Source organism: Oncorhynchus nerka, linkage group LG20 (assembly GCF_034236695.1).
Source record: "Oncorhynchus nerka isolate Pitt River linkage group LG20, Oner_Uvic_2.0, whole genome shotgun sequence".
Lineage (NCBI taxonomy): Eukaryota > Metazoa > Chordata > Actinopteri > Salmoniformes > Salmonidae > Oncorhynchus > Oncorhynchus nerka.
In genome coordinates this window covers 48,530,468-48,545,949 of record NC_088415.1, presented here as the reverse complement: position 1 = coordinate 48,545,949, position 15,482 = coordinate 48,530,468, and the positions used below count along the sequence as shown (strand labels likewise).

At 43.0% G+C, this 15,482-nt stretch overlaps 1 protein-coding gene across 3 annotated transcripts in view; it reads left to right on the top strand.

The window, feature by feature from the left end:
• The window catches only part of LOC115101912 (agrin-like), a 492,981-nt gene that overhangs the window by 395,592 nt on the left and 81,907 nt on the right, over positions 1-15,482 (top strand). For all 3 annotated transcript variants that reach the window (XM_065005557.1, XM_065005556.1, XM_065005558.1), the window contains one exon: positions 2,597-2,998. In XM_065005557.1, coding sequence (XP_064861629.1) covers positions 2,597-2,998 — 402 coding nt within the window. The remainder of the gene's footprint in view (positions 1-2,596; positions 2,999-15,482) is intronic.

Genomic DNA, 15,482 nt, shown 5'->3' with positions numbered 1-15,482 from the left:
CATGGGTAGTATGTAAGTCCTTACCTAGTGTGGGGCTTCATTCGGAAGGAGAAAGAGTTCTCTCTCACTCGCTTTCTTTGAGCCCAAGGGGAAGCCAGACGAACACAATTTGTCACAGCAGTTCGTTTAATTTCTTCCCCCAGATGCGATCACGCCATAGGTGGCGGCCCAGGTTGGAGGTTAGATCGAGCGCATTTCACGTGCGACTGGGTGCGAATTAGTATTCAAGCATTCTCACCCTGCCACTGCTCCTCACCTTCCGCTGATCTGATGCAGCTCTTAATACAAATGACAGAAACAACTTCAATGCTAATAGCTAGCGCAGAACCACTGCTGAAGACCTATGCCATTTCACACTGAAGCAAGTTCTGCAGAAACTACATCAAATGGCTACTACTGTGAACTTGTGATCTAACCCATCTCTCCGCCCATGCTAAGGGACAAGCACTTTGAGTCTTCTCTACACAACACAGCATTTCTGCTTCTGGCTATTCTAAGAGCTAGATGAAGCAAACCATGGGGAAACCTGTGAAAGTGTGTGAGGTACAAGTCACTAAAGGGGGGTATTTGAACAAATGAGGAACTTCTGGCACCAATCGTGTCCAGACATTGACCATTGGACTGGTTCTCCCATATGTTGTCTTCACCTGTAGGTTTGACGCAAATTGGCAGTGAACACTAGCATATGACATCATCAGTTTTCTGCCTTAATGTCTTTTATGCCTCCCACGCCATCCTCATACTTTCCCTGAACACTTTTTCTTAACTTGTTCATCTTATTTCCTCCGTCCCTCTTATCATGTCTCTCTCTTTCGTGCTCTCTTTCTCCCCCGCTCGTTTTTCTTCTTCTCTTCCATTTTCTCTTTCCCTTTTTCTGTCGACTTTCATATATCTGATTCCTCCTCCCCACTGAGCATGGCAGACACGGCAAACAATCTTAATAACCGCCTTTCAAAGATGACTACACAGCCCGGACAAGTGAAGATGACAATGATTTGTCTCCCCGCCCGCCTGTCGATATAACCGCCTGCCTCTCGGAAAAAAAGCAAATGGAGCGTTAAACCTGATTAAGGAAAGCTTCCACTGAACTGCGCTGCCAGTTGTCCATCCTTCCCTTTCTTTCTATATCTGTTTTTTATTTATTTTACCCCTCTTCGAGCGTTCGCCGTCGAAGGACTCCCCGGCCGTAACACAGCACCTGAGTAACAGGTGTAGCCAAGAGGAAAAGCAAGGTATACCACCGCCTCGCACACAGCGATAGCAATTGATAGATGCACTCTTGGGCGAAGCCGACATACTGTATCTGCAGGCTGGCTCCTCTGCCTCCCCTCCTCTGGAGCCTAGCAGGATGGGAGATAGTGGGGTGCCTGCCTGGCTGATAACATCCAGCGCCTCATCAAGGTATCACATTTCACACCTCACGGCGTAATTGCCTATCAAATAGGAGATTATTAGTGTGCAATTAAATCCTACACGTAATGTTTGGCGAATTCCAATGAGATGGAAATAATATACCGTAGGAGGTTTTTTCTTTTGCCCTGCACAAACAACGGCTGGGGTAAAGTAGGAGCGTCAGTATTAAGTGACGCCTGGCTGGTTTGCCGCCATCCTAGCAGCTACACTTACAAAGTGTCTCCCTTCCCTCCAGCTCTTGACTCGCTTCTTTCCCTCAGGAGTTTTTCTCCTATTTTATCGGTTTTATCCGATACATGTTTGTCTTTGTACCCAAGGCATTGCATGGGTAATGCTGGTTTCTGCTGAAAGAAAAGTGGGTCCCTCTCTCTGGCGACGTCAAGGAAAGGATTTCTGAGAGTTTTTGGATGGCGTGTGTGACTGTGTTGACAAAGGCTGCCTTTCGCGGCGGAGTTGACGGATACTTGTGCGGCTGTGAGCGGAGTCTGGAGTCTTTGAAGCCGGAGTTAAACCCTGCTATTTCTGCCCCATTTATATCAATCATTCATCACCAGAGGCTTTGACTGTCTGATTAAAGCTCCGCTACAAGAGGGCAACATTTGAATATGTATATATAATTCATACCCACAGACACACACCAACACCAGCACATATACACACAGACACACTGAACAAACACACATGCCTCACAAATGCCTCACACACACACACACCAGTGCAACTGCAGTGCAGTTTAACCCTATATAGGGCACATTATTCTTCTCTGTACACAGACTGCAGTGCAGTTGAACTCAACAGTATGCCATCCTTTGGCATACTTCAGTGTAAGATGTTCTTATTTTCATGGTGTGTTTTGCTTCCTAAGTCATATGGGGTTAAAATATTTCATCCAGGATTTCCGTTCCTATGTGCATAGGTTTTCAATTATATTTTAGATGTATATTTCATTTTGCAATGAGTCTGGCCTCTGCTCTTGTGTGTCGGTCAGTATTGTGTGATCAGGTGCCTGACGTGACCAGAACACAAAAGACAACCATAAGGGGTACAGCAGTAGTATGAGGTAAAGGTGTACAATCGAAATAGGGGCTATAGGGAGAAGAAAATAAAAAAACAGATTTTCATCTTTGCTTACCCATTCATCCATTCCTTGCTTCCTCTCCTCCTCCCTTCCCTCCCCATGCAGAAAGCATCACCGAGCCTGCCAGCCAACCCACCCCTTACCCCCCCACCCCCCGCGCAAAAGCCACCACCCCCTCCCACGTCAGGCTTACGTCGCCGCGCCATGGCACATCATACTCTCCCTGGGACGATGATGAAACCGAGGCGCCACTAGCCACATTCGTGGAGGCCCTGCCGCCCCCCATGTCCACTGAGAGACCGCTCACCACCAACCACCCCGTCATCACCCCCCACCACCCACCTCACTCCACCACCCCTCGCCTACCCAGCCACACCAGCCCTGGCTCCTCCCCTACAGCCTTCGAGGACTCAGGGAGCGGTGAGCCCAGCGGAGACGACCAGGTGGAGGAGGTGGAAGAGGGTAGCGGCGTCGGAGTCCTGGAGGCGAGCGGAGAGGAGCCAGTTGGTAAATCAAAGCTATTTCACTTCATAACCCATAATTCTGCTCCACAGGGGGTCAAGGGTCAGAGGTCAGGGGAGGGTTGAATTACAGATGGGGGTTTGAAATAATTTCACTATTTGAATAGTGTCATTCATCTATAGCTAGCTAGGCTAATTAAGGCCACATTCTGCGCTTTCTCAAAAAATTACCAGGGGGAAAAAAACATACACAATAATGTATCTTTCGTCTCTCTGTGTTTCATAAATTTCCTTCAAAAAGCAAGAGGCTGAATGTATCTCACTGAAGAAAGCATCTGAGTGAACGAAGCAGTGTGTCTCTGTCACAGTAGCGTATCTATCTGATGCTGTCTGGCCAAAAAGAGTATGACATTGTTGACTCCCGTAGCATTGAATGCAAGGGAAGCCAGCAAGCATTTGTCTTCCCTTGATAAAAAAATATATAAAATAATAGCCAATCAGTGCTGAGTGAGCTCAGCTTTAGATGGCCCTGGCGCACCCAAAAAAAAGTGTCAAGGGATGCCAGTTTTGGATTTGGCTTCAGACCAATCACATCACATCAGAAGTCAAACATCATTGACAGAGAGAAACTTCAATTGTTGCATCTCGTTGTGTCATTGTCCTCCGGTGGCTAGCTAGCTATATTAGCCATGGATGGAGATAGGGATTTGGTCTTGTTTTACTTCATTCTCCGTACTTACCAAATCAAATGTATTTGGTCACATACACATGGTTAACAGATGTTATTGCCAGTGAAATGCTTGTGCTTCTACCAATGATTATAACGGTGATTCTGATCCACACTTTCCAAATGGTCTTCAGTACAACACCCGCAGCCACACAAAGTATTTTCCTTTTCGTCCTGACAAATGTTGAAGCTCCTGAACACCAACAGCTGAGTACAATGTTAATGATAGTGATATAGGGTCCAGAAATTCATACATTGTGCCCCTGGTCTGAGAGGATGGAAGTTCAACATGTAGCTAGATGTAGTATGCTAATGTTAACCAGCTGGCCTGCAACAGTGTTGCCCATGAAAGGAAGTTACGCTAGCGAGCAAGCATTTGAGCCAGGTAGTCTAGGACAACAAAAACTAAAAGTGTGTACTGTATGACAGATTCATAGACCATTTAGGTAACATGAAAGCGGAGGAAGGCTTTGGCGTTTCTCTACAAGTAGGGTGAGTCAATGTTTTTTTCCCAATTGCACGCACGCACGCACACACACACACAAAGTAATCAGTACCATGACAGCCATATCATATTTAACTTACGTTGATTGGACTAAATAGTTTTTGGTATCTTTTAGTTGTCATTGTATAAGACTAAGCATTGATGATTCGATGTTGGAATAGTTGAGGAAGCGCCTGTTTTCTTTGCGACTTGCGGTAACTCTCCGTATTTCTAAATCAGTAGTAGTCCAACAATGTTGGAAACTTGCTTGACCATGCTGTAGGTCACGTAACTGTTTGTTACATGCAATATGTTTTGTGTACTTCACCGATTGCTCTCCGGTTTTGTAATGAAATAAATGTATTCTTATTGTCTCAGCCTTAGGCCTATACAGTATATCACAGTGTCAAGGCATATGAACTAACAGGTTATAGAGCAAACAACCCAATTATCACAACACATAGGAAGTAATAGGGCATTATTTTTTCTGGCTTGCCCCATGCACATCCCTAGGTTAAATATGGGCCTCTGAACTGACTCAATGTTTGATACGTCATTGCTACATCATACACCATTTGTGACTTACCGCCTAGATTCGGTCTTATGTAACAACATTTGAAATCGGGCTTTTTACATTGGTAAAAAGTAGAGACTCAGAGCTACAAAATGGTATATCACACACTGTATTTTTTTTTCAATTTAAAGTTTTATTAGGTTTTCTTGTTTTTCAATCAACCAACAAAACATATTCCAAATTCACAGATGTGACAGGCTTAAAAAAATATATAATCAAAATATATAATATATATTATAATAATAATAATAATAACTTTAAAAAAAAAATTAAATAAAAGATTTAAAAAATAATAAAAGTTTTTTTTTTTGGTGTATATATATATATATATATATATACATACATACACATATATACACGCATATCTATATATACACACAGATACACATATACATACATACATTCACACCCATACACACACACATCCAACATACCTACACGTACTCACAAAGAACACTTAAAAAAAAATATATATATATAAAACTTGCAGCAGCACTATCAAGGTTCTTATTAGCTATTTCTAGCCTTCGCTGAGACGACGAGCCAATAATTAGTTTTTAGATTTTACAGCACCTTACCCAACATGTATCTGCACATTTCCCAAGTCCACTCTGTCCAGATTCTGGCAATCTCTCTACAGCTCCAAAATACATGCATATAGGTTCCACTTTCAGAGGTACATCTTTTACAGTTAGGAGACACATCTGTTTTCATTCTATGGAGTCTCAAAGGAGTGTAATAAAATTTGTACAAATATTTGTAATTAGATTCTTTCATTTTTACATCAGTAGGTGCAGTATACCCTGTTGCAAACCTCCGCCCATAACTCATCACTGATAGTCAGACCTAAGTCCTTTTCCCAGATTATTTTCAAAGGAGTAAAGAGGAGCCTCCTTTCTCAGAAAGGAGTCTATAGATGTGAGATATTTAGCCTTTAATGGATTGTGCTGTGACAAGAAGGGTTTCAACTTCATTCAACTGAGTTCTAAACCTCTTCTTGGAAGTACATGAGGAAATTCCATATCTAATTTGAAGATATTTTTTTTAAAGGGATCTTGGCACATTGAATTCACTGCAGAGCTCTTGAAAGGATTTCAGTGTAGTGGTTTTCTGATGAAATAGGTCTGAAAAGGTCCTGATTATTAGAGTGTGCCAAAGATTAAAGTTGGCATCCCTCAGGGCTTTTGGCAAGTCTGGGTTGCCTACTATAGGCGAGTGAGAACATATTTGGGAGGAAATGCCCAGGTATTTCTTAGTCCCTCCACGCTAGTAGGGTGCTGTAAATCACAAAGGTTTTGGCTATGTTGCCCACTTCACTAAAGTTATTAATGAATATAATTGAGCTTAAGGGCAATGAACCACAGGATTGGGCTTCTATCTGAATCCACGTTGACTCTTGTCTGTTTGTGATCCATGTTAGCATGTTGCGGATTTGGGCAGACCAGTAGTACAATTGAAGGGAGTGAAGGGCAAGACCACCCTTAGATTCAGGTTTCGATAGAGTGGAAAACTTGATCCTAGGTTTTTTATTGCCCCATATAAATTTGGTGATGCTTTGGTTAGTTGTTTTGAAAAAGGAAACTGGGAGATAGCATGGGAGCATCTGAAATAAATAGTTCAGTCTAGGGAGGACGTTCATAAGGATGACATTAATTCTTCCTACTAAGCTAATTGGGAGGGAGATCCAGGTTTGGAGATCGTTCTTGATTCGATCCAGGAGTGGAAGATAATTTTCCTTGAAAAGGCTTTTCAGATCTGGTGTTATGAAGATCCCGAGGTATTGGAACCCCTGTGTTTTCCATTGGAAAGGACATAGTGTCTTCATAGAGCTGGTGATTGTAATATTGAGAGGGCAGACAGTGGATTTGTTCAAATTGATATTATAACCTGAAAACTTGCCATACTGAACAATTGTGTCTAAAATGAGAGGGAGGGATTTCTCAGGGTTGGATATGTAGAGCAAGACATCATCCACGTAAAGCGAAATCTTGTGCTGCAGGCCGTAATACTTGGATTGCTCCTTATCAGCTCTGCCAGAGGCTCTGCCCCCAACAAGTAGAGCAGGGGGGGACAGCGAGCACCCTTGTCTTGTGCCCCGTTCCAGAGGGAATCTGTCAGTTCAGTCCATTAGTAGTCACCATGGCATTTGGATGAGAGTATAGTGATTTGATCCATTTAATAAAATTTGGGCCCATATTGAACTTTTCTAAGACTGAAAACAGAAAGCTCCACTCCATCCTGTCAAACTCCTTCTCAGCATCCAGTGAAGCCAGCAGGACAGGGGTCTTCTGTGCGTTTACATGATCAATAATATCAAAAAGACGGTGAATGTTATCAGAATTGTATCGGTCTCTAATAAATCCAGTTTGGTCCGCTTTTATTACTTTGGGAAGAAGAGTGTTTAGACTTTTGGCGAGCAATTTGTTTTGTAGTCGAAATGCGACAAGCTTATGGGCCGGAAGGACGAGCAGGATAGGGGGTCCTTGTCCTTTTTGAGCAACACTGTAATGCGTGCTGTGTGCATTGAGTCTGGAAGAACACAATTTTTGCAAAAACCTTCCAGCATTGGCATGAAGATAGGACTGAGCTGGATCCAAAAAGCTTTGTAGAACTCTCTGGGGAATCCATCTGGGCCTGGGGACTTATTAGGTGGCATGGAGGTAATTGCCTCCAGGATCTCCTCATTAGTGAAGGGGGAGTTGAGCTCTTCTTGGTCGGTCTCTGATAGTTTAGGTAGCGAGATTCCCTCTAGGAAAGAGTGGAGTTCTGCCTCCGTGTGTTTTCTCTCAGAGGTATATAGTTTACAGTAAAAATCATGAAAAGTTAAATTGATCTTTTTTGGGTCATATGTGACCTCGTCCTCTGCTGTTCGGAGAGCCATGATTGTATGCTCTGACTGCTCTTTTTTTAAATGGTAAGCAAGCAATCTACTGGGCCTATTGCTATACTCATGGTATTTCTGTTTAGTAAAGAAAACTTTTTTTATCTCCCGAGTGTAGTCCAAATTCAGTTGGGCTTTGGCTGCTTTAAGTTGACTCCAGGAGGTGCTGTCTGGGGATTGTTTATATATTTTTTCACAGCATTCCAGCTCCCTCTCAAGATCTAGCCTGTGTGCTTCCATTGCTTTTTTCTTAGAGGAAGCATATGCAATTAGATGACCTCTTAGTGTGGCTTTGGCAGCGTCCCACATTGTGGCCGGAGAAACAGGAGAATCTTTGTTGTCTTGTGTGTAGTTGTTTATCCATGTAGTTACCAATGTATGGAACGCTTCGTTTGATAGCATGGAGGTGTTGAATTTACAGCACTTTGACCTCGGGATGTTTTTGCAGAGGTCAAAGCGGAGGTGGACAAAGGCGTGATTTGAAAGTGCTATGGGTCAGATTGTACATGTGGCTGAATTTATGAAACTCTTTGGGATAAAAATGTAATCTATACGGGAGTAGGTGTTATGGACATTAGAGTAGTATGTATAGTCCATAGATTAGCTATTAGTCTCTCTCCAGTTATCTATCAGTCCCATCTCTTTAGTAAGAGAGTTCAACATCTTTGTAGATCTAGGATTTGTGGTGGGGACTTGAGATGATTTGCCTAGGGTTGGGTTAAGGGTACAATTAAAATCTCTGGCCACCACGCCAAAGGAAACACAATGCTCATTGAACAGGGTTATCATTTTTGACATGAAAGCAGGAGTATCTGCGTATATGTTTAAGATAGTAATTGGTTGACCATATAGTGACCCAGTTATCAAAATAAATCTCCCCTCCGGATCAGATATGTTTTTGTAAATTATGAATGGAACATTCTTATGGATAAGTATGGCTGCTGTTTGATTTGAAAGATGAGAAATACACCTGTTCCACCCAAGCTCTGCGGAGTTTGGCATGTTCAGCATCACAGATGTGTGTCTCTTGTAATAGCGCGATGTCTGCTTTTTCCTTTTTTAGAGCACATAATATCTTTTTCCGTTTTATTGCATGACCTAGACCATAGCAGTTCCATGTCAATAGATTTAAGGTACTAGTCAACGTCATCGAACAGTAATCGAACTTGTGTGCAAGTCATCGCTGGGTAAAAGTGGATAGTAGTTACAGCTGCGTTCACATAAAAGGAAAATAAATGGTGTACATAAAATAACAATCTCTGAACACCCCAGCCGAGTTCCCAAACGGGACAGTTTGCAACGTACAACGTCTCCCCCTCCCCACTAAAGAAATGCCTCATCCTCTCCTCTCCGCCCCCATTAGGTAAATGACACAGTAGCCCCCGTCCAGACCACACTAAAATAAAATAAATAGCCCAGCCTACATATACCTCCCCCAAGGGACATAGGGAACCCCAAGTAATAATAGCAACAAAAAAACAGGGAAATAAAAGTAGGCTGAAACATTAGTTGGCCTAGGTTAGGCTATAGAGCCGATCCCTCTCAGCTAAAGGAAAATAAATATAGATTGGACGGCTATAATGACATTTAGCGGGCGGGTGGGTCTTTGGATATCGGCTATATTACCTCCTTTAGTAATAGCATTAATCACATTCAGTCATTGGTCCGTTTCTCATTGACCAGGATTGTCTTTCAAAAAACGTTTTGCCTCTTCGGGAGTTTTGAAGTGTCGCAAGGCTCCTTGGTGAAGAATCCTGAGCTCGTTTGGGTATTTGAATCCCCTGAAGATGCCTCGGTCAATGGAGTATTTCTTCACTTCGTCACTCTCGGCGCTTTCGGCGTATTCCAGCTGACAGGTCCTGGTGTAAAGTGAGTTTGGCGTTTCCCACTGTGATGGTGTTGTTTTTCACCGCCTGTAGGACTCGCTCCTTGTCGGTGAATCTCAGGAAACGTATGGTGATTGGGCGCGGTGGTTGTCTGGCTGCTGGTGGGGGCCTCAGTGCTCAGTGGGCTCTCTCGAGTTCTATGGGCCTGCCGGTGGACAGGTGGAGGAGCCACTCGGGAAGTTTGTCTTGTAGGTAATGGATCAGTGGCATGTTTCCCTCTTCTTTTTCGCCCAGATTTAATAGAACACAATTATTCCTTCGTCCCCTGTTTTCCAGGTCCTCTGCTTTCTCTTCCAGATGCTCTATTTTCTTTTTAGCATATGCTATTGTTTCCATGGCATCTGTCAATAAGTTTTCCATGGATAGGATTCACCCCTCTGCCTTGTCCAGGCACCCCGCGTTTATCTTGTTGTTGATGTCAGGCAAAGCGTTTTCCAGGATTGTCACCTTGCCCCCTATCACACTGAGCTGAGAATTAATGGCATCTAATTTAGTGTTGAGTTCTGTACATTGGGATCTCAACTCAGAAAGGATGTCTTCTACCGAGTGCGAGGTTGGCATTCGTTGGGCCTTGGGGCTAATGGCGCTAGCTTTTTCTGAAGCTAGCTTCTTCTTGGAGGCTTTTTCCGTCGCTAATTCTCGAGTCCGGGTAAAAATATCACCTGTAGTGTCGCCTTTTGTAGCCGCCATGACTTTTTCTTACTAAAGCTAAATGAGTTTGAACTTGGGGTGGAGGTAAGATTAGGAATTGGAAACTACTTGTGCGGAGCTCTTAGTTCATGCGGCCATCTCGTTCAAGGGTCACGTGATCCCCCATACACTGCATATTTGAGGAACAATGGGAAAGTGATTCTGCTTTGAAAGTTCATACACTTTTGAGAAAAAGGCCTTTGAATGTTTTGGTACCTACTGGAGAACTCTTCTTTGTCTACACCCATTCAGCATTGTTCACCCTCTTAAGCTTTAGCCACACCCATCTCTTTAAGGATTCACATGTGAGGTCATGTGCTAAACAGTGAGTAGTGTAGTAAAGATTAAGACTAAAAGTGGTAACACCTACACTAAGGAAGAATTCCAGGTTACAGAACGTGTCCAGATGTAAAGAAACCTTAATAGAAAATGACTGAAGTATAAGTCACCCAGGAAAAATACTACTTGAGTAAAAGTCTAAAAGTATTTGGTTTTAAAAATACTTAAGTATAAAAAGTAAATGGAATTGCTCAAATGTACTTAATTATCAAAAGTAAAAGTATAAATAATTTCAAATTCATTAAACCAGACGGCCCAATTTCTTTCATTTTTTTTCATTGACGGATAACCAGGGGCACACTCCAACACTCAGACATAATTTACAAACGAAGCATTTGTGTTTAGTGAGTCTGTGGGGTATGTCACAAAATCATGTTACGACCACACATAGCAAAATATTTATACATAAAATGAACATTGATTAGTCTTGCGAAGTGGATGGGTCTCTACGGAAGTAGTAAATGGTACAGGCAAATGGTTACTTGCATATAGTAGCAATATCAGAAATAGTGTCAATATAAATAAAATAATATGCAGTATGTACACAAACAATATTAATAACGATAGTGATAGACGAGTTAGTTCTATGCGTACAATCAGGGAAAAAGTGGCTGAGCAGCAGGATAAAATATATATATAGTTGCAGCAACGTATGGCGTGTGTGTTCGTAGAGTCATTTGAATCGAAGCACTGCAGATAGTGCTGATGACTGGTTCGTCCGAACAACGCATGAACAAGGGAATCTATATTCGGAGAGCCTGTTTCTGTCCTGCCCTTGACTTTGGTGCAGGGCATGTGATGTCCATAGCCTCTTCATCACAAAACTCCCTGATCTTCTCAAAAAGATACGTTTGTCTAGCTGTGTCCAGTCCAGGTGGTGCTTGTACAGGCAGACCACCTGTGGGAGGAAGGATGTCAGTGTTGCACAACATGGTCCCGACTGAGTCCGAACACTCCTTGGCGACAACAACACCAGGCTCCAGAGCACCGAAGCTGTAAAACAGGAAATAGCACAACATCAATTCACCTCCCAAGTTTAGATAAGAATAATAACCTCATACAATGCAATGAAAATTATATTCACCTGAAGTGCTGGTACTGCTTGATCTGTGTCAGCGGCCTGAAATACGGAGTCAGGTGTTTTTGCCAACCATAGCTTTCCACCAGCACCGTACCATCCTCCAGTTCAATCAGCTGTGGAATGTTGTCCCCTGTCACAGTGCTGTCCTTCACAACACCAGCAATCTCAGACAAAGTGTTCACTCTGGTATTTCTGAAGCTCTGCTTGATGATCCCGAAGCACCAGTTGGGGGAGAACTTGGTGTGGCCTGTGATCAGGAAGTGAAAGTCCAGACTGTGGTGGAGCTTGTGCATGGTCCGCCAGGCACAGTGGCAGAGCACAAACTTAACAGCTTCTGGCAGATTGTCAGATCTGAAGACCTGATAGTTGTTCCTCTGGCACTGCCAGCAAAGTCTGCCCTGGGCTTAGTGCTTGAGATGTGGGGCAGCAATTTTCCCCACAGATTCCTGAAGGAAGACAGCCTGACTGCACGTACCTCTAGAAAATACAGAAATAATGTGAGATCAATAAAAGTAGTGCCAATCATGTTGGAGGTCAATTAAATAATCAAAATGTGTTTATGATTTACATTCCAAGTGTTGTCATCGATTCCTTGTAGAGACGCCACACTGCTGCTTTTGTCACATGGGATGACAGCAGCTTTCCACCAAAGTGTTTGTGTCCTGGGTAGCGTCCTGGTAATATTACTGCATTATCCTCTGCGTAGTTGTTGATGAAGTTCACCACTCGCTGCACGTCCTCATGCTTCAGGTATAACCTGTGCTTGCTTGGGCCAGCTCTCTTTTTGATGTGAGGCATTAGACCATTCTCCTTCTATAACTGGTGGGGGAGAGGCAGGCGTGTTCTACTGATGAAAGACAAATTCCAGATACTAATGTTACCCACACTTCATGCATGTAAGTTAATGTTATGTTAATGTACATGTAAGTTAATGTAGCAAGCCAGCCATCTCACCTCCACGAACATTAGCTAGCTAAAATAAGGTGACCAGATTTCTGAAATGAAAACCGGGGACATTTCCAGTTCGGTGGTCAATATATAATTAAAATATCCAATGTTACTTTCTATGAAATGAAAAAGGGGGACAATTCCAGGTTCATGTATTTAATCTAGTCATGTATTTATTTTATCTTTTTTTAACTGGGGCATTAATTGGGGCATTTTTCCTGCCACGCAGAGGTTGCCTTTTTAAAAGGAGACCATGTGAATCTTTTAGATTATCTGTGTGCTTTCCCCATGCTTGCAAGTAGTTCACAGCCATAGTGAAGAACGATTGGGATGTTTTGAGAAAGCTCTCTTTAGACATGGCTCCATTGTCCTCTAGCTCTCTCAGAAGTCCTCTGACCACTGGAATGAAGTTGTCATCACGTCTTGCAGTCAATTTTGCCTCAATGTTTCTCAGAACTGCAGCTGACTCCACAGCACAGCGGTCCTGGCATTCAAGCATCTTGATCAAGCCACTGAATATGGTCGAGTTTCCATGGAGAAAGGCCAGCCAAAGTTCAGTCAGTGGATCTTCGAACATTGCTCGCAGGACAACAGGGCATTTGTCTTAAGAAAGAAAAAAGGATTACAATGGCACATACCTTTTCAGCACACTTTCTAGAGCAGGGAGCATGGACAGCCAGCGAACGTTGCTGTTTCCTAAAATGTCATGGTACTCCTGGCCAACAAACTTTCTACTCTGACAGTGAAAATATGAAAATATCTCTGTGAGCAGGTACTCAACACCAAGGGGAATCATAACCAAAGCTGTTCTGGCCGTGTTATGAATGATGTGGGCAGGACAACCTAAGCCAATCACCTCCCACTGCAGAGCGTTTTTAACTTTGGTATGGACATTGACTCTCCCCAGCCTATTCAGTCCTCCAAAGTTGGTATTTGTGTTGTCGGCAGAGAATGCCACAACTTTGTTTTGCAGGTTACATTTTTGGATGACCACCAGGACCTCAGCTGCAATCTCCTCTGCTGTTTCTCCTTTCAATTCAACAAAATCAAGCAGTTTTGTTTTGACAGATGTGTTGCCACCATATACAGATGGCAAAAAAAGTATTTAGTCAGCCACCAATTGTGCAAGTTCTCCCACGTAAAAAGGTGAGAGAGGCCTGCAATTTTCATCATAGGTACAATTCAACTATGCCAGACAAAATGAGGAAAACAAATCCAGAAAATCACATTGTAGGATTTTTTTATGAATTTATTTGCAAATTATGGTGGAAAATAAGTATTTGGTCAATAACAAAAGTTTATCTCAATACTTTGTCATTGCCAACGAAGGGTATATAACAGAGGTCAAACATTTTCTGTAAGTCTTCACAAGGTTTTCACACACTGTTGCTGGTATTTTGGCCCATTCCTGCATGCAGATCTCCTCTAGAGCAGTTATGTTTTGGGGCTGTTGCTGGGCAACACGGATTTTCAATTCCCTCCAAAGATTTTCTATGGGGTTGAGATCTGGAGACTGGCTAGGCCACTCCAGGACCTTGAAATGCTTCTTACGAAGTCACTCCTTCGTTGCCCGGGCGGTGTGTTTGGGATCATTGTCATGCTGAAAGACCCAGCCACGTTTCATCTTCAATGCCCTTGCTGATGGAAGGAGGTTTTCACTCAAAATCTCACGATACATGGCCCCATTCATTCTTTCCTTTACATGGATCAGTCGTCCTGGTCCCTTTGCAGAAAAACAGCCCTAAAGCATGATGTTTCCACCCCCATGCTTCACAGTAGGTATGGTGTTCTTTGGATGATATTCAGCATTCTTTGTCCTCCAAACAGGACGAGTTGAGTTTTTACCAAAAAGTTATATATTTGTTTCATCTGACCATATGACATTCTCCTAATCTTCTTCTGGATCATCCAAATGCTCCAAACTTCAGACGGGCCTGGACATGTACTGGCTTAAGCAGGGGGACATGTCTGGCACTGCAGGATTTGAGTCCCTGGCGGCGTAGTGTGTTACTGATGGTAGGCTTTGTTACTTTGGTCCCAGCTCTCTGCAGGTCATTCACTAGGTCCCCCCGTGTGGTTCTGGGATTTTTGCTCATCGTTCTTGTGATAATTTTGACCCCACGGGGTGAGATCTTGCGTGGAGCCCCAGATCGAGGGAGATTATCAGTGGTCTTGTATGTCTTCCATGTCCTAATAATTGCCCCCACAGTTGATTTCTTCAAACCAAGCTGCTTACCTATTGCAGATTCAGTCTTCCCAGCCTGGTGCAGGTCTACAATTTTGTTCCTGGTGTCCTTTGACAGCTCTTTGGTCTTGGCCATAGTGGAGTTTGGAGTGTGACTGTTTGAGGTTGTGGACAGGTGTCTTTTATACTGATAACAAGTTCAAACAGGTGCCATTAATACAGGTAACGAGTGGAGGACAGAGGAGACTCTTAAAGAAGAAGTTACAGGTCTGTGAGAGCCAGAAATCTTGCTTGTTTGTAGGTGACCAAATACTTATTTTCCACCGCAATTTGCAAATAAATTCATTAAAAATCCTACAATGTGATTTTCTGGAATTTTTTTTCTCTCATTTTGTCTGTCATAGTTGAAGTGTACCTATGTACCTGTCTCATCTTTTTAAGTGGGAGAACTTGCACAATTGGTGGCTGACTAAATACTTTTTTGCCACACTGTATCTTACAATATCTGGCAGCAGCTATACATGTCCATGATTGAACGCATCAATGGACAGGACACAAATTCAACCTGGTCTAGGTCCTGTCTTACCAAAGTAGTTGTCCATGGTGCTAACACGTTACTCACTATGCCTTCACATTTTGTCCTAGCACATGTACACTTCGGCTCATAAAGCTTTTGTGTCAGTTGTGCTGTGCAGTCCATAGATCTCTAACTATGATTGCGTCGCACAGCTTGAA